Source organism: Bos javanicus, chromosome 5 (assembly GCF_032452875.1).
Source record: "Bos javanicus breed banteng chromosome 5, ARS-OSU_banteng_1.0, whole genome shotgun sequence".
Lineage (NCBI taxonomy): Eukaryota > Metazoa > Chordata > Mammalia > Artiodactyla > Bovidae > Bos > Bos javanicus.
The window spans coordinates 107291323-107311687 of record NC_083872.1 but is presented as its reverse complement, the minus strand read 5'-3'; the positions used below and the strand labels follow the sequence as shown (position 1 = coordinate 107311687).

Genomic DNA, 20365 nt, shown 5'->3' with positions numbered 1-20365 from the left:
TCTTAGTTGTGGCCCACGGGAGCTTTTGTTGCGGTTCAAGGACTCTCTCGTTGTGGTGCGTGGGCTCAGGAGCCCTGAAGCATGTGGGGTCTTAGTTCCCCATCGGGGACCAAACCTTTGTCCCCTGCATTGCAAGGCAGATTCTTAACCACTGGACAACCAGGGAAGTTCTGAGATAGAATGATTTTTTTCCCCATGCTCACAATTCTGGTTTAGTGAAGAGGGACCAGTGAGATGGAGGAAAAGCAGTTTCATAGCAGTAGTTGTTGAAAATACTAGTCTGTAACAGTGAGTTTATTTTTTGTCTTATTTGTTTTATATAGGACTTTTTCAAGTGTATACTAATTTTCACTGAATACTCATAATATTCTTGCACTGTATACATAAAGCTTGATTTAAAAATATGTGAATGAGGATTAAAGACAGGAAATCAGGAGCATACCTAGATAGGGGCCCACAAAGTCAAGGTGAAGAGTGTACCATATCTCTTATTTTTGTCTATTTGTGTCTCTTTTAAGCTAGGGAAAAAATGAGATGATTAAACACTTAGTGTTGTTATTCTTAAATGTAAAGGTGGTGGTTGTTGTTCAGTCTCCCCGTAGTGCCTGATTCTTTGCAGCCTCTTTGGACTGCAGCACACCAGGCCGCTCTGTCCCTCACCATCTGAAATTTGCCCAAGTTCATGTTCATTGCATCCATGATGCCATCCAGCCGTCTTGTCCTCTGATGTCCTCCTCTTCTGCCTGAAATCTTTCCCAGCATCAGGGACTTTTCCAATGACTTGGATGTTCACATCAGATGGAAAGGTTAAGAAGAAGGAGAGAAGTCGCTCAGTCATGTCCAACTCTTTGTGACCCCATGGACGGTAGCCTACCAGGCTCCTCCATCCATGGGATTTTCCAGGCAAGAGTACTGGAGTGGGCTGCCATTTCCTTCTCCAAATGTAAAGGTTACATAGGAATTTAAATAGAGGGGACTGTCAGAGAATCAGCACACCTCCTTGTCTGTATCTCAGGGCTTATTAAATCTGCTTACAGTTAGTGGGCAGGAGGAGTCTTGGAGATGGTGCACAAATTCCAGGTTGCTGTGCATTATTAAAATTTATAAACCCTTCCACAGTGTGGGAATGTCCTAGTTAGCCATTCAGCCATAGAGAGATGCTTTTGTGCATTTACCCAAAGTGCGGGAAAAGCCCTGCTTCCCTTTGTAGCTGTGGAGCATGTCTTCTTAAATAAAGACATCATATTTATAGTTTTTTTTTTTGGCAAGAAGCTCCTAGTAAAAACTTAACAATAGAAATAATTGAGAACCACTTCTGCCTTGTTTTATACTTCGTTTCTAAGAATGCTGAGTCACAAAATCTTAAGTTAGGAAATTGTCAAAAATAGAAAAGACTTTCAGAAAGAGTTTAAAGACAGACAGAAGGGTTTGGTTTTTTAATTGAGACAGTAATTTGATTCCATTTTGTTGACTTCCTTCAGTGAAACAAATTTGTCTCCTAATAGTATTAAATCTTGTCCATCCACATTTGTAGTCTCTTGTAATGACTGAATAGTGTTTTACTCTTTTATTGAAAAGGAAGTTACATGATTTGCTAGATCTTGAAGTCAGTGATTTTAGTAAGATGCTATATACTACCTATCTCTTAGAACTATCTCCAAAAAAGAAGTAGATCTATATGTGAAAAGAATTAAAAAAAAAAAAGAGTATATGTATTAACTGATCACTTTGCTATATACCTGAAACTAGCACATTATAAATCAATTATATTCCAATAAAAATTAAAAACGAAAAGAAAAGAAAAACAGAAGTAGAATATATTTGATTTTAGATGTAATTTAGACTCTGGAAAGAGACCAGGATTAGTGTCTTTCTGTTATTTAACCCTAGGCGTGGCTCTCCAGCTCTGTTTCCTTTATCTTCAAAGTGTGAAAAATGACAGTACTTAATTCATAGGACTGTTTTGAGGAATAAATAAAAGAATACATTTAAAGTACTTAACACTGTGTCTGGAATATAATGAATACTCAGTACATGATTTTATTTTATTTATTTATTTATTTTTTTTCAGTACATGATTTTAAAGAGAAAAAAATGCTGGCGTGCGCGGGGGTCCGTGTTCTGCCTTTTCTCATCCTGTGGGTATCCAGTCTCGTCAGTCCCCTGGACTGTGTGGCATGAAGCGTGGCCGGTCCTCCTGCAGTCAGTGTGGGCAGCCTGTGGAGACTGGTGCTTCCCCGAGGTAGCCTTAACTGGCTCCAGATGGCCCAAAGGAGTAGCTCGCTACACGGACATGACAAGACTGATGTGGTTTAAGAGGATTTTCTCTTTAAGTGCTTTCATTTTTTTTTAACAGTGCCTTTGAAGATGAGACCATGAAGCTCAGGCAGCTGAAACTGGATAACCAGGTGAGCAGAGTCTCCTCTTCTGAAAGATGTGGACAGCTTATCCTGACCAGGAAGCCAATGGGCCTGACTGTGGCTACAGCAAGGCCAAAGCGCTTGAGGACATCAGCATTAAAACTGGCCTTGGACTTATAGTCACTAAAGATTCCTTGGCATCTGTCATAAGAATTAGAAAAATGTTAACGCTGTATTTCTGTGTAGTAATATGAAACTGCTGCCCAAATATCTCTCTGCACTGTAATTTCATGTAACTACAAGATTTTTTCTTTATCTTAAAATGCAAATCTGAAAGTGGTACTGTGCTTCTTAAAAGCTTCTACTGCCTACAGAATACTTTCTCACAGTATTGGTCTCACTTTTCAGTTACATGTTATTATTTGCAGTGATTTGACGTATGTTCATTTCCTCCATTAGACTAAGCTCCATGAGAACAGGAACCAAGAAGTCTGTTAATGATGACCTTTCCATCAGAAGGTCCTGGCCTGGGGCTGGGCCCATTGTAGTTCTTCATTAAATACTGGAATGATGGAAGAGATAAATGCAGTTCTCTGTTGTCACGTACTGTGAGAGTCCTGATTAGTCAGCCTAGAATCTTATACCCAACATGTGTTATTTTCATAGGAGTGTTTTCTAATTCAGGAAATTCTTTAGGTCCATCCAGTCTGCCAACATGGGGTCATTAGCCGTCAGTGTCTGGAGTGACAGGTGACTAAAAACACTTCCAAGTGCTGTCTTGCTCCTTTATGTTGCTTTTGGACCTCATAATGGGACTTTCTGTTGTTCAGTCGCTCAGGCATGTCCGACTCTTTGCCACCCCATGGACTGCAGTGTGCCAACCTGCCCTGTTCTTCACCATCTCCTGGAGCTTGCTCAAACTCATGTCCTTCGAGTTGGTGATGCCATCCAGCCATCTCATCCTCTGTCATCCCCTTCTCCTCCTGCCTTCAATCTTTCCCAGCATCAAGTTCTTTTCCAATGAGTCAGCTCTTCGCATCAGGTGGCCAAAGTATTGGAGTTTCAGCTTCAGCATCAGTCCTTCCAATGAATATTCAGGACTGATCTTTAGGATGGACTGGTTGGATCTCCTTGCAGTCCAAGGGACTCTCAAGAGTCTTCTCCATCACCACAGTTCAAAAGCATCAGTTCTTTGGCGCTCAGCTTTCTTTATGGTTCAACTGTCACACCCATGCATGACTACTGGAAAAACCATAGCTTTGACTATATGGACCTTTGTTGGCAAAGTAATGTCTCTGTTTTTCAATATGCTGCCGAGGTTTGTCATAACTATTCTTCTAAGAAGCAAGCGTCTTTTAATTGCATGGTTGCAGTCACTGTTAGCAGTGATTTTGGAGCCAAAAAAAATAAAGTTTGTTGCTGTTTCTGTTGTTTTCCCTTCTGTTTGCCATGAAGTGATGGGACCAGATGCCATGATCTTTGTTGTTGTTGTTGTTTTTTCCATTTTTTTGAATGTTGAGTTTTAAGCCAGCTTTTTCAATCTTGTCTTTCACTTTCATCAAAAGACTCTTTAGTTCCTCTTCGCTTTCTGCCATAAGGGTGGTATCATCTGCATATCTGAGGTTATTGATATTTCTCCTGGCAATCTTGATTCTAGCTGGTGCTTCATCCAGCCCAGCATTTCGCATGATGTACTCTGCATATAAATTAAATATACAGCATTGATGTACTCCTTTCCCAATTTGGAACCAGTCCATTGTTCCATGTCCAGTTCTAACTGTTGCTTCTTGACATGCTTGCAGGTTTCTCAGGAGGCTTAAGGTGGTCTGGTATTCCTGTTTCAGAATTTTCCACGGTTTGTTGTGATCCACAGTCAAAGGCTTTAGTGAAGTCAGTGAAGCAGAAGTAGATGTTTTTTTGGATTTTTCTTGCTTTTTCTATGATCCAGTCAGTTCAGTTCAGTCACTCAGTCGTGTCCAACTCTTTGCGACCCCATGGAGAGCAGCACGCCAGGCCACCCTGTCCATCACTAACTCTCGGAGTTTACCCAGACTCATGTCCTTTGAATCGGTGATGCCGTCCAACCATCTCATCCTCTGTTGTCCCCTTCTCCTCCTGCCCTCAATCTTTCCCAGCATCAGGGCCTTTTCCAATGAGTCAGCTCTTCGCATGAGGTGGCCAAAGTATTGGAGTTTCAGCTTCAACATCATTCCTTACAGTGAACACTCAGGATTGATTTCCTTTAGGATGGACTGGTTGGATCTCCTTGCAGTCCAAGGGACTCTCAAGAGTCTTCTCCAACAGGACAGTTCAAAAGCATCAATTCTTCGGCACTCAGCTTTCTTTATAGTCCAACTCTCACATCCATACTTGACTGCTGGAAAAACCATAGCCTGGACCTTTTTTGGCAAAGTAATGTCTCTGCTGTTTTCTGAATGTTGAGCTTTAAGCCAATTTTTTCACTCTCCTCTTTCACTTTCATCAAGAGGCTCTTTAGTTCTTCTTTACTTTCTGCCACAAGGGTGATGTCATCTACATATCTGAGGTTATTGATATTTCTCCCAGCAGTCTTGATTCCAGCTTGTGTTTCCTCCAGCCCAGCGTTTCTCATGATGTACTCTGCATATAAGTTAAATAAGCAGGGTGACAATATACAGCCTTGATGTACTCCTTTCCCGATTTGGAACCAGTTTGTTGTTCCATGTCCAGTTCTAACTATTGCTTCCTGACCTGCATACAGACTTCTCAAGAGGCAGGTCAGGTGGTCTCGTATTCCCATCTCTTTCAGAATTTTCCACAGTTTATTGTGATCCACACAGTCAAAGGCTTTGGCATAGTCAATAAAGCAGAAATAGATGTTTTTCTGGAAATCTTGTTTTTTTGATGATCCAGCAGATGTTGGCAATTTGATGTCTGGTTCCTCTGCTTTTGTAAATCCAGCTTGAACATCTGGAAGTTCACGGTTCATGTATTGCCGAAGCCTGGCTTGGAGAATTTTGAGCATTACTTTACAAACATGTGAGATGAGTGCAATTGTGCAGTAGTTTGAACATTGTTTGGCATTGCCTTTCTTTGGGATTGGAATGAAAACTAACCTTTTCCAGTCCTGTGGCCACTGCTGAGTTTTCCAAATTTGCTGACATATTGAGTGTAGCACCTTTACAGCATCATCTTTCAGGATTTGAAATAGCTCAACCGGAATTCCATCACCTCAACTAGCTTTGTTCATAGTGATGCTTCCTAAGGCCCACTTGACTTCACATTCCAGGATGTCTGGCTCTAGGTGAGTGATCACACCATCGTGATTATCTGGGTCATGAAAATCTTTTTTGTACAGTTCTTCTGTGTATTCTTGCCATCTCTTCTTAATATCTTCTGCTTCTGTTAGGTCCATACCATTTCTGTCCTTTATCGAGCCCATCTTTGCATGAAATGTTCCCTTGTTATCTCTGATTTTCTTGAAGAGATCTCTAGTCTTTCCCATTCTTTTGTTTTCCTCTATTCCTTTGCAATGATCACTGAGAAAGGCTTTCTTATCTCTCCTTGCTATTCTTTGAAACTCTGCATTCAAATGGGTATATCTTTCCTTTTCTCCTTTGCTTTTCGCTTCTCTTCTTTTCACAGCTAATTTGTAAGGCCTCCTCAGACAGACATTTTGCTTTTTTGCATTTCTTTTTCTTGGGGATGGTTTTGATCCCTGTCTCCTGTACAATGTCACGAACCTCCGTCCGTAGTTCATCAGACACTCTATCAGATCTAGTCCCTTAAATCTATTTGTCACTGCCACTGTATAATCGTTAGGGATTTGATTTGGGTCATACCTGAGTGGTCTAGTGGTTTTCCCTACTTTCTTCAATTTAAGTCTGAATTTGGCAATAAGGAGTTCATGATCTGAGCCACAGTCAGCTCCTGGTCTGGTTTTTGCTGACTGTATAGAGCTTCTCCATCTTTGGCTGCAAAGAATATAATCAGTCTGATTTCGGTGTTGACCATCTGATGATGTCCATGTGTAGAGTCTTCTCTTGTGTTGTTGGAAGAGGGTGTTTGCTATGACCAGTGCGTTCTCTTGGCAAACTCTATTCTCCTTTGCCCTGTTTCATTCTGTACTCCAAGGCCAAATTTGCCTGTTACTCCAGGTGTTTTTTGACTTCCTACTTTTGCATTCCAGTCCCCTATAATGAAAAGGACATCATTTTTGGGTGTTAGTTCTAAAAGGTCTTGTAGGTCTTCATAGAACCATTCAGCTTCTTCAGCGTTACTGGTCAGGGCATAGACTTGGATTACCATAATATTGAATGGTTTGCCTTGGAAACGAACAGAGATCGTTCTGTCGTTTTTGAGATTGCATCCAAGTACTGCATTTCAGACTCTTTTGTTGACTGTGAGGGCTACTCCATTTCTTCTAAGGGATTCCTGCCCACAGTAGTAGATATAACGGTCATCTGAGTTAAATTCACCCATTCCAGTAGATGTTGGCAATTTGATCTCTGGTTCCTCTGCCTTTTCTAAATCCAGCTTGAACATCTAGAAGTTCTAGGTTCACATACTGTTGAAGCCTGGCTTGGAGAATTTTGAGCATTACTTTGCTAGCGTGTAAGATGAGTGCAGTTGTGCAGTAGTTTGAACATCCTTTGATATTGCCTTTCTTTGGGATTGGAATGAAAACTGACCTTTTCCAATCCTGTGGCCACTGCTGAGTTTTCCAAATTTGCTGGCATATTGAGTGCAGCACTTTCACAGCATTATCTTTTAGGATTTGAAATACCTCAGCTGGAATTCCATCACCTCCACTAGCTTTGTACTGATGGTTCCTAAGGCCCACTTGACTTTATACTCTAGGATGTCTGGCTCTAGTTGAGTGATCATACCATTGTGGTTATCTGGGTTATTAAGATGTCTTTTGTATAGTTCTTCTGTGTAAGAGGACTTGGAGGGCAGTAAATTACTTCAAAGGTGGAACCTAGTTCAGCTGTCTCCAGGGGGAGGTTGCTGGGGCCGTCTGCTCCAGGGCCACCGTGAGGCCCTTGGTGTCCCTCGTGCCTCTGTGGGGCCTTCACCAAGTCCCCTGCCTCTTGGGCCGCCCCGTGGGAGGGGTCCAGCCTTCCCAAGTCCGAGTCTCCTGCCTCTCGGGCCGCCCCGTGGGAGGGGTCCAGCCTTCCCTGTGCACCCACAATGGAGCGTGGCCCATGGCCTGCAGGCACCCTGTGCTTCAAGGTGGCAGCGGTCAGCTCAGTGATAGGTACATGTATTTGTTCTTTTTCAAATTCTTTTCCCATTTAGATTACTACAGAATATTGAGCGGATTTTCCTGTGCGGTACAGTAGGTCCTTGTTGGTTATCTATTTTAAATATAGCAGTGTGTACATGTTCATGCCAAACTACCTAACTGTGCCTTCCCCCTGGCAACCATAAGTTCGTTCTCTAAATCTGTGAGTCTTTCTGTTTTGTAAATAAGTTCATTTGTATCTTTTTTTTTTTTTTTAGATTCTGCATATAAGCAATATCACACGATACTTGTCTTTCTCTGTCTGACTTACTTCATTAAGTATGATAATCTCCAGGTCCATCCAGCTTGCTTCAAATGGCATTATTTCTTTCTTTTCAATGGCTGAGTAATAATATACCATTATATATGTATGTAGCACATCTTCTTTATTCCTCTGTCAATGGACATTTAGGTTGCTTCCATGACTTAGCTATTGTAAAGAATGCTGCAGTGAACATTGGGGTACCTGTGTCCTTTCAAGGGCATATACTCTTTGGATGTATGCCCTGGAGTGGGATTGCTGGATCATATGATAGTCCTGTTTTTAGTTTTCTAAGGACCTTCCATACTGTTCTCCATAGCAGCTGTAAGAGTTTACATTTCCACCAACAGTGTTTGATGGTCCCCTTTTCTTCACACCTAAAGGATAATAAGTTTTCTTTTTTTCTTCCAGTTAAAAAAGTAGGAAAATTTAGAAAAGTAGGAAAAGGAAAAATAATCATCCATATTCTACTTGCTAGACAAATCACTGTTACCATGTTCCTTCATCTTTTCTCCCACTCATATGTTTATATAAACTTGTGATTGTGATTTGATAATAATATGTTAATTACTATATATTTTTCATATACTTGGATTATGATCTTAGCTTGGCTAAAAATGCATTTGTATCACTTTAGATGGCTTTTCATAGGTGTTTAGTAACTATTTATTAAATGAAGTAAATGGATCCTTACCCCTCTCTGTGCCTTAGTTTTTCCCACTTCTTAAGTGGGAAAATGTAATTTACCAGAGGCTCTGTAAGGATCTGTGAAAGAGTGTATATGCTGAAGTAGCCAGACCTGGTGGTCGATCCCCTGGCTGTCCCCTCTCAATCCTCCCCAGAGAGCACTGCTGGAGAAGAAGCAGAGGAAGAAGCGCCTGGAGCCGCTCATGGTGCAGCCCAACCTGGAGGCCCGGCCGCTGCGGGCGAGGCCGAGGGGCCGCGAGGAGCACGCTCTGCTGGTGGAGCCGCAGGCCCCTCACAGCGGAGTCATCTTGCAGGGTGTGTACTCAGGCAGCGCCTCCTCCTGCTGCCGCTGTTAGCATCGTTACCAGTCCCTTCACAATCTTTATAATCACGATTAGGCTTCTGAGTTGGGATAAACGCAGTGGTCCAATCAGCGGAGGAGACCTGAAAGTTCACAGCCATCCTGAAACAGTTGTTTTATCTGCAAAATGAATGAGTGTGGGATCTTAGTTCCCTGTTGAAGTGATGAGTCTTAACCACTGGACCACCAGGGAAGCCCCCAGAACAGCCCACTTGAGGAGCTTGCAGGCTTGGTTGTTGTCTCCCGGCAGAGTGAACCGTAAAGCCAGGAGCAGATAGAGGCAACCATTCCTCCAGTAGCCGGACTCGGGACAGCAGTGACAGTAGCAGGGAGGAGAAAGAGCAGGGTTAACACGGCCAAAGCCAGCCCTTGGCCGCCTGCCTGGACCAGGTCTTGAGTCTGGAGGACCTGCTTTGCTTTCCGTCTCTTTCTTAAGTGTCTGAAGCACAGCATCAGGTGCGTTTCATTCATACTTCAGCCTCTAGTCAGGGCAGCTTGATAAAATGAACACAGATAATGGAGTGGCTTCCTCTTAACAGATGTCCTCGTGGAGGTTAAGGCTGGAGGAGTGGACTGGTTTGGTGGGTGTTCATTCGGATCATGCGCACCAGAGCCACCTGGCCACAGGGCGGGTGATACCGGCTTCTGTTCTTTTCGTTGGGCTCCTAGGCATTGATGGTCCTGCTGCCTTCCTGAAGCCAGACGCTCAGGATGTGGACACCAGACTTCACGTTCTCACGGTGGGCTCTGCTGCCACAGAGGACGCTGAAGGGAGCGCAGATGGGGAGAGCGCACGGGACCCTGCCTCCAAGCCGGATCTGCAGGAGGTTCTCCGAAAGCACGGTGAGGGGGTCCCGGCTTTGAGGCTGTGAGCTGGTTGAGCTGGGGTGACGTCAGGTGTGGGCTGGACAAGAGTTACTCTGTGCTGTGAAGAATGAAGTGGAGGGGACAGGTGCTCCCTAGACCAAGATTCAGGAAGTGTCAGTTTGGAAGATAATGTTCCTCAGGTGGAGGTTCGTTTGCTTGTCTTACAAGTTTGGGAGAAATCCTTGACCTCTGTCTTAAGGTACATGTTTACATAAACTGAGTTTTTAGTATAAAAATGGCATTTGAAAACATAGTACTAACATTGTGAGTCAACGGTACTTCTATAAAAAAGAAGAAAGCGTAGTAGGAATGAAGATGCCAACATGAGAGTGAGGTCCCAAGAGTTTTATGCCTTTTTGCTACCTGCCCCCAAAAGTTAGTCTCGTTCTCTCCGTGGACCTGCTGACTCTGGGATGTCACGTCAGCACTCACACGCCGTGTGGTCCTCTGTGCCTGGCTGTCACTTAGCATCGGTTTTTCAGAGTTCATCCACGTTCTGGCCTGTCAGGGCTTCATTCCTGTCTGTAGTTGAGTGACGTTCCGTTGTACAGATAAGCCATCTTTTGTCCTTCCTGTCATCAGCTGATGGACAGCTGGGTTGGTTCCACTCTGGCTGTTAGGAATAGTGCCACTGTGAACAGTTACGTGTGCATTTTCATTTGGATGTATGTTTTCCTGGCCTTAGCCTTATCCTTGGGTGTCCTTGAGAAAAACTTGATACCATTTATTTGTGAACTGTGTGAAAGGAGCTCATGGTGGCCCCTCCTCCGAGATGGGTAGGGCTGCCTGTTGCTCAGCCTCCTCGTCAGTTATGATTTGCGGGCTGTGCCAGCTATTGTGTGAGGGGCAGCCTCACCCTGGAGACCAAAGAGGAAGAGGGTTGGGTTTCAGGCGTAGCTCTGCTGCTTTGTCTTGGGCAGAACTGCTCCTCCCGGGCCTCCCCACTGTCATCTCCAGGCCTTTGTCACCTTCACAAACTGAGCCTCTGTCCCCGGTGAACTCTGCCTGCCCAGCTCCTCCTCTCCCCTCACAGCTCACATACATAGAATCACAGGGGTTTTCGCCTTTTGTATCTGACTTATTTTCGCTTTGCATAATGTCTTCAAGATTCATTCATGTTGTAGCATGTGTCAGGATTTCATTCCTTTTTAAGGCTGAATAGCATTCCATTTGCGTATGTGCCACAGTTTGTTTATTCATCAGTTGGTGGATATTTGGGTAGTTTCCACCATCTGAAAATTGTGAAGAACACTGCTCTGCACATCGGTTGTTCAAGTGTCTGTCTGTGTCTCTGCTTCGTCTCCTTCTGGGAATATACCCAGAGGTGGAATTGTTGGATTTGGATTCTAGGGCAGTTCTATATGTCTATTTTAGGAACCAACTATATTGTTTTCTGCTGTGGCTGCATAATTTTGCATCACCACCAGCAGTGCATGAGGGTTCTAGTTTCTCCTCACCAACACTTATTTTCTGTTTTGGGGTTTTGTTGTTTTTTTTAATTTATTATTTTACTTATTTGTTTTTGGCTCCATTGGGTCTTTGTTGCTGCCAGGCTTTTCTCTAGTTGCAGCAGTGGGGGCTGCTCTCTGGTTGTGGTTTGGGGGCTTCTCATTGCAGCGACTTCTCTTGTTGGGGGGCACAGGCTCTGGGTGTGCGGGCTTCAGTGGTTGCAGCTCCCGGCTATAGGCTACGGGCTCAGTAGTTGTGGCGCACGGGTTTAGCTGCCCTGCGGCATGTGGGATCTCCCTGGATCAGGGATAGAACCCGTGTCTCCTGCATTGGCAGGCAAATTCTTGACCACTAAGCCACCAGGGAAGCCTGGTATTTTTTTTCTATAGTAGTCATCCCGGTGCTTGTCAAGTGGTATCTCATTGTGATTTTAATTTGCATTTCCCTAATGACTAGTGATGTTGAGAATCTTCTTATGCTTATTGGCCACTTATGTAGCTTCTTTGGAGAAATGTCTATTCAAGTCCTTGACCCATTTTTGAATTGGGTTTGTTTTGTTGCTGTTGAGTTAAATATTCTGGATATTAATCCTTATCAGATGTATGATTTGCAGATATTTTCTCTTATAGAATGTTTTAAAGAGGCTCAAATTAGGGTGGCAGCAGTGGGCAGGGAAAACGAGGGGTGGAGTAGGTGAGAATATGAAGAAAGAGTTGTCAGAATGTGCATAAAAGAGCCATGTGTTAAGTCAGAACAGCTGGAATGTTTTAAGCAAGGGAGTTAAAGTTATATTTGGCTCAAAGATTTTCTGGCCTTTTTTTAAAACAGTTTCTCCCTTTCTGCCAGGGATCTCAGGGAGTTTGAACTTTGACGAGGAGGAGACTGATGGGGAGGAAGGAGAAGGGAACCAACTAAGGTCTCAGTCGCCGTGTTCAGAGGCAGAGAGGCCCGGTTCTGCATCCAGCCAGAAGCCAGCCCCGGTGTGTAGTCCTGATCCTTCTTCCTCTGGGGCTGATTTCACTGCTTCCTGGACACGTCTTCCTGTTTAAGTGCCATCACTGCATGAGGGCTGCTTCCAGGATTTAAGCTGGAATTATATTTAGAGCCCACGACCTCATATTTCCTGTGTCTTCAGCCAGCTTTTGTAAAGCTGTATCCCATTTTCATACTTCCCTCCTTCATTACTCCCAGGGGTCATATACTTACTTAACTTCTCAGAGTTTTTCTTTATTTTGTCAGAAGACGGAAGACATATGGGTAAATCAGTAAGTTAATTTGTCCTTTAAGTGTTTCTCAAAGAGAACATGAGGTTTCCTGACCCAGCTGCGGCTGCTCTCTCAGGGCACAGGGGCCTCCGGGACCGCATCCCCGCACTCTGACATTCAGCCGGGAGAAATAGAGGACTTGGAAGGCTTTGCGTACAGTCCTGCCCCACGAGGTGTCACAGTGAAGTGCCGGATAACCCGGGACAAGAAAGGGATGGACCGGGGGCTCTTCCCCACCTACTACATGCACTTGGAAAAGGATGAGAATCGCAAGGTAGGCGAGTGGCTCTTGTCTTGAGATGGAGGGTAGTGTGCTGTCGGGGTGGGGGCGGTGGTGGTCTTAAGAACAGGGGCGGGGGGCACCAGCCTTAGACCTAGTCAGCAGGAACGAGGGTGTACCTCCAAGTGTCCAGTGCCGGGTTCTCACTGTCTTCACAGAGGTCCTAGTCTAATAGAATCCACCCCCGCCCCAGAAAAAAGAGAGTTTTATCCAGGAGTCATAAAGTGGAGGAGAATGTTCAAATGTAGTTGTTTTTACCTCCATCCCTCTTTTGGGGTGCCGGGGTTTCCAGCGTGCTCTTAGACTTTTATTTTTATTACATGGTAGAACATCAGTGTGGAAAAAAGAGAGTACATTTTAGGGAATAGGAGGAATTGGAAAAACAAAAACATGTCAGTGAAATGTCTTGTTTTTCATCCTAGAAATTCTGATTTACCCTTAAATTTGAGGCAGTTAGTATTTGCTAGTGACCAGCCTGTTTTGTGTTGATACCAGGTCTATGTGGGTGACTTTACGGTTCTAGAAATAAGCTGGTGGTAGTAGGTTTTGCTAGTGACCAGCCTGTTTTGTGTTGATACCAGGTCTACGTGGATGACTTGACGATTCTAGAAATAAGCTGGTGGTAGTAGGTGTCAGTGCTGTTGACAGCCACCGTTCACTGCGTGTGGACTGCGCACCAGGCGTGTGCTCCGGCTGTGTGTGTGTCATCGCCTGGAACCCACAGGACAGGCTGTGAGACAGGACTCCTTGTCCCCCTGTGCGGGCGAGGCGACGGGCTCGGGGAGCACCCACATCACCAACGAGTGCCAGAGCCAGTCTGAGCCTGTTTGACTCCGTAGTGCCCCCTGCCCCGGGTACTGCCCTCGCCCGCCTCCCTGTTACTCTCCAGGTCCAGCAGGGTTTGGGAAGGACGCCCACACCATGGTACCGGCGTCCCTGAAGCCCCAGGAGCTCAGAACAGCCACGCACACAGTGCGGCAGGAAGGCAGCACGGTGGGGAGCGGGGCCGAGGTCCTGCCTCTCCAGGGTGGGGGCAGTCTTCTCGTGAAACTGCACGAAGCTTGTTTAAAATGTCAGTGGACCTTCCCTGGAGGTCCAGTGGCTAAGATTCCGCTCTCCTAACGCTGGGGGCCTGGGTTTGGTCCTTGGTCGGGGAACTAGATCCCACACGACGCAAATAAGACCTGGTGCAGGCAAATAAATAGATAAAATGTCAGTGCAGGTTTTAGGGGTGAAGTTACAAATAATGATGTGAGAATGAGGCGAGTGAGTTTAGAAAAATTAGGCAGTTGGGAGACCCTGGTGGTGAATTCTAAGAGACATAGTGAGGATTAGAAAAAGTGGTAAGACCTAGAGATTGGTCTCCTTTGAGAAAACCCCGAATGGCAGGTGTGCCGGTACTGCGAAAGGGCCTGAGGCCCCAGGGGCCCTGGGAGAGGAGGCCGCAGGGGCTTCCACGGTGGCACCGGGGGCCCAAGGCCACAGAGCACACGGTGGCAAGGTCAGGGACAGGGAGTGGGTGCCCCTCACTCAGCTGGGTGCCTCATCCAGGCTCTGCAGGAGACCCGTCTCTCGTGCCTGTCTATCTGGGAACCTGAGATGATTGACTTCTGCCTGGGACTATCCTTCCAGGACTAGGTTTTGAACATGATGCGTGAGTTTAACACGTGCTAGCCTACAGACCAGGGGCCAGGTGTCGTCACCACTGGGGTTCCAGTGCACAGAGGCTGGTCTGGGTGTTCGGGGCCTCAGGGAGGTTGCTGCTGCCATCCATGAGGCCGTGGTTCTGGCCAGGTTCTCCACAGTCCTTGTGTGGTAAGGCTGCTGGAAGCGGGATCAGCAGGCCCCACACCATCCTGCAGGCTGACTGGCCCCTCGGCTCCTGGCTGGCGCCTCTCACCCCCGCCCCAGGACCCTAGCATAGCCTCTGCTCCTGTGCCTGGAAGCTGCCAGCCGGCCAGCGTGAACAGCGCTGCGCTGTGGCTGGGCTGCATGCCGCCCCGGGCGCTCTGCTGAAATCGTCACTGGTGCCGTCGTCAAGACTCGGGCTGCCTCACCCCGGGCTCTGAAGGGAGAGCGTCTCTGAGAATGCGCTGAGCACCCTGTAACGACCCACACTGGAGTCTCAATGCAGAGGACTCCAGCTGTGGCCACCACGTGGCTTTTCTACAAGAAAAGTTAAAGTGCATTAAACCTGTTTAAAAATAGAAAAGACCCAGAGGTGGACTGCTTGGTATAGGACAGGCAGCTGCTGGATAATTGCTCACTGAATGCGTAGGACACACATGGCAGCTCTCGAGTGCATTTTTTACTGAAATGCTTTTTCCTTTTCTAGATATTTCTTCTTGCAGGTAGGAAGCGGAAAAAGAGCAAGACATCCAACTACCTCATCTCCACGGACCCCACAGACCTGTCCCGAGAAGGGGAGAGCTACATTGGCAAGCTCAGGTGGGGGCAGCCTCATGTCACGTCCTCTTCTTGTGAGAGCTTGATTCCTGTAGTCTCAAAGCAAGTCCACGCTGGTTTTACAGTGAGCTGGCTTGATGTCATCTAAAGAGAAATAAGTTAATAGAAAGCCCAAGGCTTCTCCATGATTTAAGGATGGATCTTTGAGAGAGTGACTGAAAATGAGAGAAAATTGCAGAGCTCTCTGGTGACTTTCTCTCTTGATTTTAGGTCCAACCTCATGGGGACTAAGTTCACCGTGTATGACCACGGTGTGAGCCCGGCCAAGGCCCAGGGCCTGGTGGAGAAGGCCTACACGCGGCAGGAGCTGGCCGCCGTGTGCTATGTGAGTCCATCTTCCCGGCCTCCTGACCGGCCCGAGCTTGCAGGCCGCCACCCCTCCCCTCACGCTTGTTTCCCTGTTCGCTCAGGTTCACTTGTCATCTGCCGGGTTTGGTGTGTTTGCTGTTCCGGCAGGCCTGTCCCCTCTGCTCTGTCCCTTCCCTGTGCCGTGGTGGTGTGAGCGCTCACTGCGTCACCGCTGACACACTGGCTGGAGATGACAGTGGCATGGAAGCCGGTCCCTGCTTCCATCTTCTTAAGCTGGTTTGCTGTGTATTGCTGCTGCCAAGCGTCCCTGCTCCAGCAGACGACATCTTTCTGCTCCACAGCCTTTCAGGCTGCTCCCCACCGAGTCTAGAGTCCAGCCTGGACCTTCACCTCACCCTCTGGCTCCCCTGGCAGCACGCTTCCTCCTGTTGTCTCTGCCGACCCCCTCCCCCCACCCCAAACCTGCCTGCCCCCTCCTGCCTGCCCACCAGGGTCTGCAGAGGGGCCTCTCCCCACACGGGACGTGCTTGACACTGCCCTCAGCTCCCCTCGATTCCTCTCACACCCTGTGAGCTACCCCCATCATGCTTCTGATCCTTCTCTGACCACTTTGTAAACTCCCGCTCACTGCTGTTTCTACACAAACCTGGACCCGCCGTGTAGAGGGCATGCAGAGTCAGAGAAGCGAGAAGAAATTAACCCAACTCAGTTGTTGCTTTGATCCTAGAGTCTCAGCTTTTCTTCAGTTGGAATTAATCTCATCACTTGATTCCCATGAGATTTTATCTGTGTGACTGAGAATCATTTGATTTAACCCTTTATAAGCTATGGTATGTTTTAGCTTCAGAATCAATGAAATATTTTAACTATGCATGACTTTAATACGCACGTATATATATATGTAAATATACACACATCCACATATTTAATGTACTTATGTGTAATCTGCCTGGCTTGACAGGCATTTTAATTTTTTGCTTCCAAGTACAGGCCTTAGTTAACTGTAATTCTCCCTGTGTATCATATAGTGCCATGTCCTTAGTTGGGAAATAGATATTTATTGATGATGATAAAACTGGGCAGTTTGCTCAAAATTGTCTTAAATTTCACTTCAGGCTAAAGAGGAAGAGTAAGGTTTCTAGATGATAGAGTCTGCTTTAAATTCAGATGTTCAAAGTAGGTTAAAAAGAGGAAACAGTATTATTTTCCTGGTCTTGATTACCCATCTCTCTTTGTTTAACTACAATGAAGTAATTGAATGGTTTTTAGTGCTCTCCACATTGCGGACGTTGTGCGTAACCAGCAGTCTTGTGTTAAGAATGTCATCGCTTTTTCTTTTCTGTTTCAAGTTCCTACTTATTTCCCTGTCTTCTAGGAGACAAATGTACTTGGATTTAAAGGCCCGAGGAAAATGTCTGTGATCATCCCTGGGATGAATATGAATCATGAACGGATTCCTTTTCAGCCACGAAATGTAAGAGTGTATTTGTTCTTAATGTCTTTATTTTTAATTGAAGGATAATCGCTTTACAATATTGTGTTGGTTTCTGCCGTATATCAGCATGAATCAGCCATAGGTATACACGTTTAATCAGCAGAGGACCCTAAACATAAGACCGTGATGCAGACACAGTAGAAGAGACTCCTGTTCCCACCAGAGCCCAGTGTGGCGACCGGCCCCGCTCCAGAGAGCCGTCTCCAGACTCCTGGGCACCTGCACTTGTTCACGCAGCTGATTGCGGCCACTTACTCTGCAAAGAGAACTGCTAGTGATTCTCTAAGAATCCAGAAAACCTGGCTTAATCTTTGACTTTCTGTTCTGTTTTCTGAAATGGAGAAAATAGGCCCCTCCTATGCCCGCCCCTGCACAGGGTAGAGGAGGGGTGGTCTCCCCTGGCTCTCAGCACAGACCCCTTGCCTGCAGGACCATGAGAGCTTGCTTTCAAAATGGCAGAACAAAGCCATGGAGAACTTGATCGAGCTGCACAACAAGTCCCCGGTCTGGAACGATGACACCCAGTCCTACGTCCTGAACTTCCACGGCCGGGTCACTCAGGCGTCTGTGAAGAACTTCCAGATCGTCCACGACAACGACCGTAAGCCCCCAGGGAGAAGGGTATTCTGGCGAGATTCGGAAATGAGCATTTCCTTTGTTTGGTAGGAAGTTACACTCAGGAAAAAGTGGTTTAAGAAAGAAATGGTTCTTTTGGAAAGACAGAGCTGCATTGTGAGTCGCTATGTGGAGGGCAGAAGTGAGACAGAGACGTCCGGGGGAGGCAGTGTGAGGCAGGGGCACAGACCCTTCCTTCCTCAGTGAAGGTTCTGGGCGAGTCCAGTTGGGCCCACGGAGCTTGTGCTGTGCCCGGCGGGCTCCTCTTCGCCGTCCCCTCCTCTGGCTCTGCCCTGGGCAGCTCCTTCCCTGGAGCGGATCATAGGAGAGCCTGGGGTGACGGGGAGCGGGCACTCTTGGTCATGCCTCTTTCCGTCGTCCTGAGGGATTCCCACTTTAGAAAGGCTGGGATCACTGGCCTGTGTGGAAGGCTTGTCTCCATATCTAAAGTGGGCCCTTCCGGGTAGAAGCATCTCCCCCGCTGACGTGCCTGCCCTCTGCTTCCAGCTGACTACATAGTCATGCAGTTTGGACGCGTGGCCGACGACGTGTTCACGCTGGACTACAACTACCCGCTCTGCGCGCTCCAGGCCTTTGCCATCGGGCTCTCCAGCTTCGACAGCAAGCTGGCCTGCGAGTGAGGCCGAGTGGCCGGAGCAGGGCACTCTCGCCCCAGGACACCCAGAGTGACAGGCTGCCCCTGTGGAGCGGTCCCTGGAAGTGTGTGTGTAGATGTGTGTGGATTCACATACGTGTGCGCGCACATATATGTTTGTACACCCCTACTCCCTGGTCACATAGCCCTGGTCAGGGATCACGGCTCAACTCGGGTGAGAGGTTTTGCAGAGCACAGAAGTGATCTGATGTTATCGCCCAGCTGTCAAGAGTCTTGTTCTTGGAAATTTGCAGCCAGAATCAGCTTGACTCCCCTTTCCTGCAGATCTTCTCAGAGAGGTATAGTTACCTCAGTGACCTTCAGTCGCCAGGTCTGCAGACTTTTTCTGAAAATGGCCGGTTCATCCATGGAGATGTGACTGTCCCCAGGTTCCAGGGTCTGTGTATCGCCCTGGGCCTGGCGGTCTTCCATAATGGGCCTGTGGTCACGAGAGCACCTGGGGGGACGACTCCCTCCAGGAGTGCAGGTCACAGCTGAGGCTTTGTCCGCTGCAACGTAGCCTTTCCCGTGTCCTGCCCACAGCAGTTTGCAGAGTATCATTTACCATCAGTGGTTATTCCAAGTCCACCCAACACCTGCCTCACCCATGGGGGAGGGGCCCCGGGAGGAGTGCTCGCTCCCTGCTGTCTTTTGTCAGGGGGCAGGGGTTGCACAGAGTCGGACACGACTGAAGCGACTTAGCAGCAGCAGTAGCAGCAGCAGCCGGGGTGGGGTGGGGGAGTATGGCGCCAATTCCCCAGAGCCAGCCGCTCCACTCGGGGGTTCAGGAGTCACCTGATCACGTCCCCTCTTCCCTCAAGGCTGGCTGACTGGCTCCTGTCTCAGTCAGGGTGGCTGTGGCCTGATTTGTGATCAGTGATACGAGAAATTTACAAATTGTCTTAATCGTGGTTTAGGCTGGAAGCGTGAACTTCAGAGGAGACCTGGCCTGGTCTGGTCATGACTGAGAGGCTTTGACGTGGCCTCCACAATTCTCAGCCCGAGCGCCTCCCTCGATGGGTCACCGTGGAGCCGTCAGTGCAGACACACCTGCTGCCCCGTGGGAGGGGGAGAACCGTGTGGGTGTGTAAACTGCCGTTGTCCCTGTCCAGGGCGAGGACACTCAGGCCTTTCTTCTCAGTGCAAGTGTCGTTAGCCCCAAGGCCTGGCTCCCCCACAGGTCATGTTCTGTCGCTTCTGCTCACAGATTGTAAGCGTTCTGCTATTTTGTTCAGATTATTAGCCTCTCCCAACAAATTGCATGGCTCTGCTGCCAGTTTACAGCCTGCTCGGGCACCCGTGTCCTGAGGCTCAGGAGCGCTGTGAGCTCCGCATTGGCGTCGGTCACTCCCAGGCCTGTCTGCCAGCCTGGGGTTGGGCGGCAGCCTCTGTTGCTCCTTGTGTTTCCTTACGTGGACGTCCTTTCTGTCCCTGCTTCCTGTCCCTGCTCCACATTGAAAGCAGTGGAAGGAAAGAGATTGGGAGTGAGCCGACCCATGGCTCACCCCACTTGCATGTCCACTGCTCTGTCCTGACCCAGCGGTCATCTCAGGCTGCGTCCCTTAAGTGCCTCGGTCCTCAGGTGCCCTCTCCCCGCTGGCCTGTCCTGAGGCTGCTCGCTTGCCTCCAGTGGGGGATATGAAGTGTCTGGGGAGGGACCTGGGGGGCGGCTGATCTGACCTCCTCTTGCCCCTACTCTGGCGCAGACACACCCTGGCCTCCTGTCCTTCCTGCTCAAGTGTGCAGGTGATCGGTTTTACATATTTATACTTTTTGTATGCTACAGAAATAAAAAATGATTTCTATAAAAATGTGAGTGTTGCCATTCTTTCAGACCCCCCCATCCCTCGAATGGCTCTTTCCATCACATCTGTTGTGATAGTTTCATCGCTAGGCAGCCGTGAACTAGTCAGTTCTTTGAAGCCAAGTGACTCTCACTGTGAGTTTCCATCACAGGAGAGCAGGGGTCTGAGGAGTCATCACATGCACGACACTGGGCGTTTCCTGGACGGGCGATGGGGCTGGGAC

General features: G+C 47.5%; 1 protein-coding gene across 3 annotated transcripts in view; it reads left to right on the top strand.

Annotated features, from left to right (window-relative positions):
* TULP3 (TUB like protein 3) overlaps positions 1–20148 on the top strand; it is a 30073-nt gene extending 9925 nt beyond the window's left edge. For all 3 annotated transcript variants that reach the window (XM_061418230.1, XM_061418229.1, XM_061418231.1), the window contains exons 2-11: positions 2357–2408; positions 8731–8890; positions 9606–9779; positions 12099–12232; positions 12594–12791; positions 15133–15245; positions 15474–15588; positions 16948–17046; positions 17497–17668; positions 18190–20148. In XM_061418230.1, the coding sequence (XP_061274214.1) occupies positions 2357–2408; positions 8731–8890; positions 9606–9779; positions 12099–12232; positions 12594–12791; positions 15133–15245; positions 15474–15588; positions 16948–17046; positions 17497–17668; positions 18190–18323 (1351 nt within the window). In that variant the 3' untranslated portion in view covers positions 18324–20148. The remainder of the gene's footprint in view (positions 1–2356; positions 2409–8730; positions 8891–9605; positions 9780–12098; positions 12233–12593; positions 12792–15132; positions 15246–15473; positions 15589–16947; positions 17047–17496; positions 17669–18189) is intronic.
* The last annotated feature ends 217 nt before the right edge of the window (positions 20149–20365 follow it).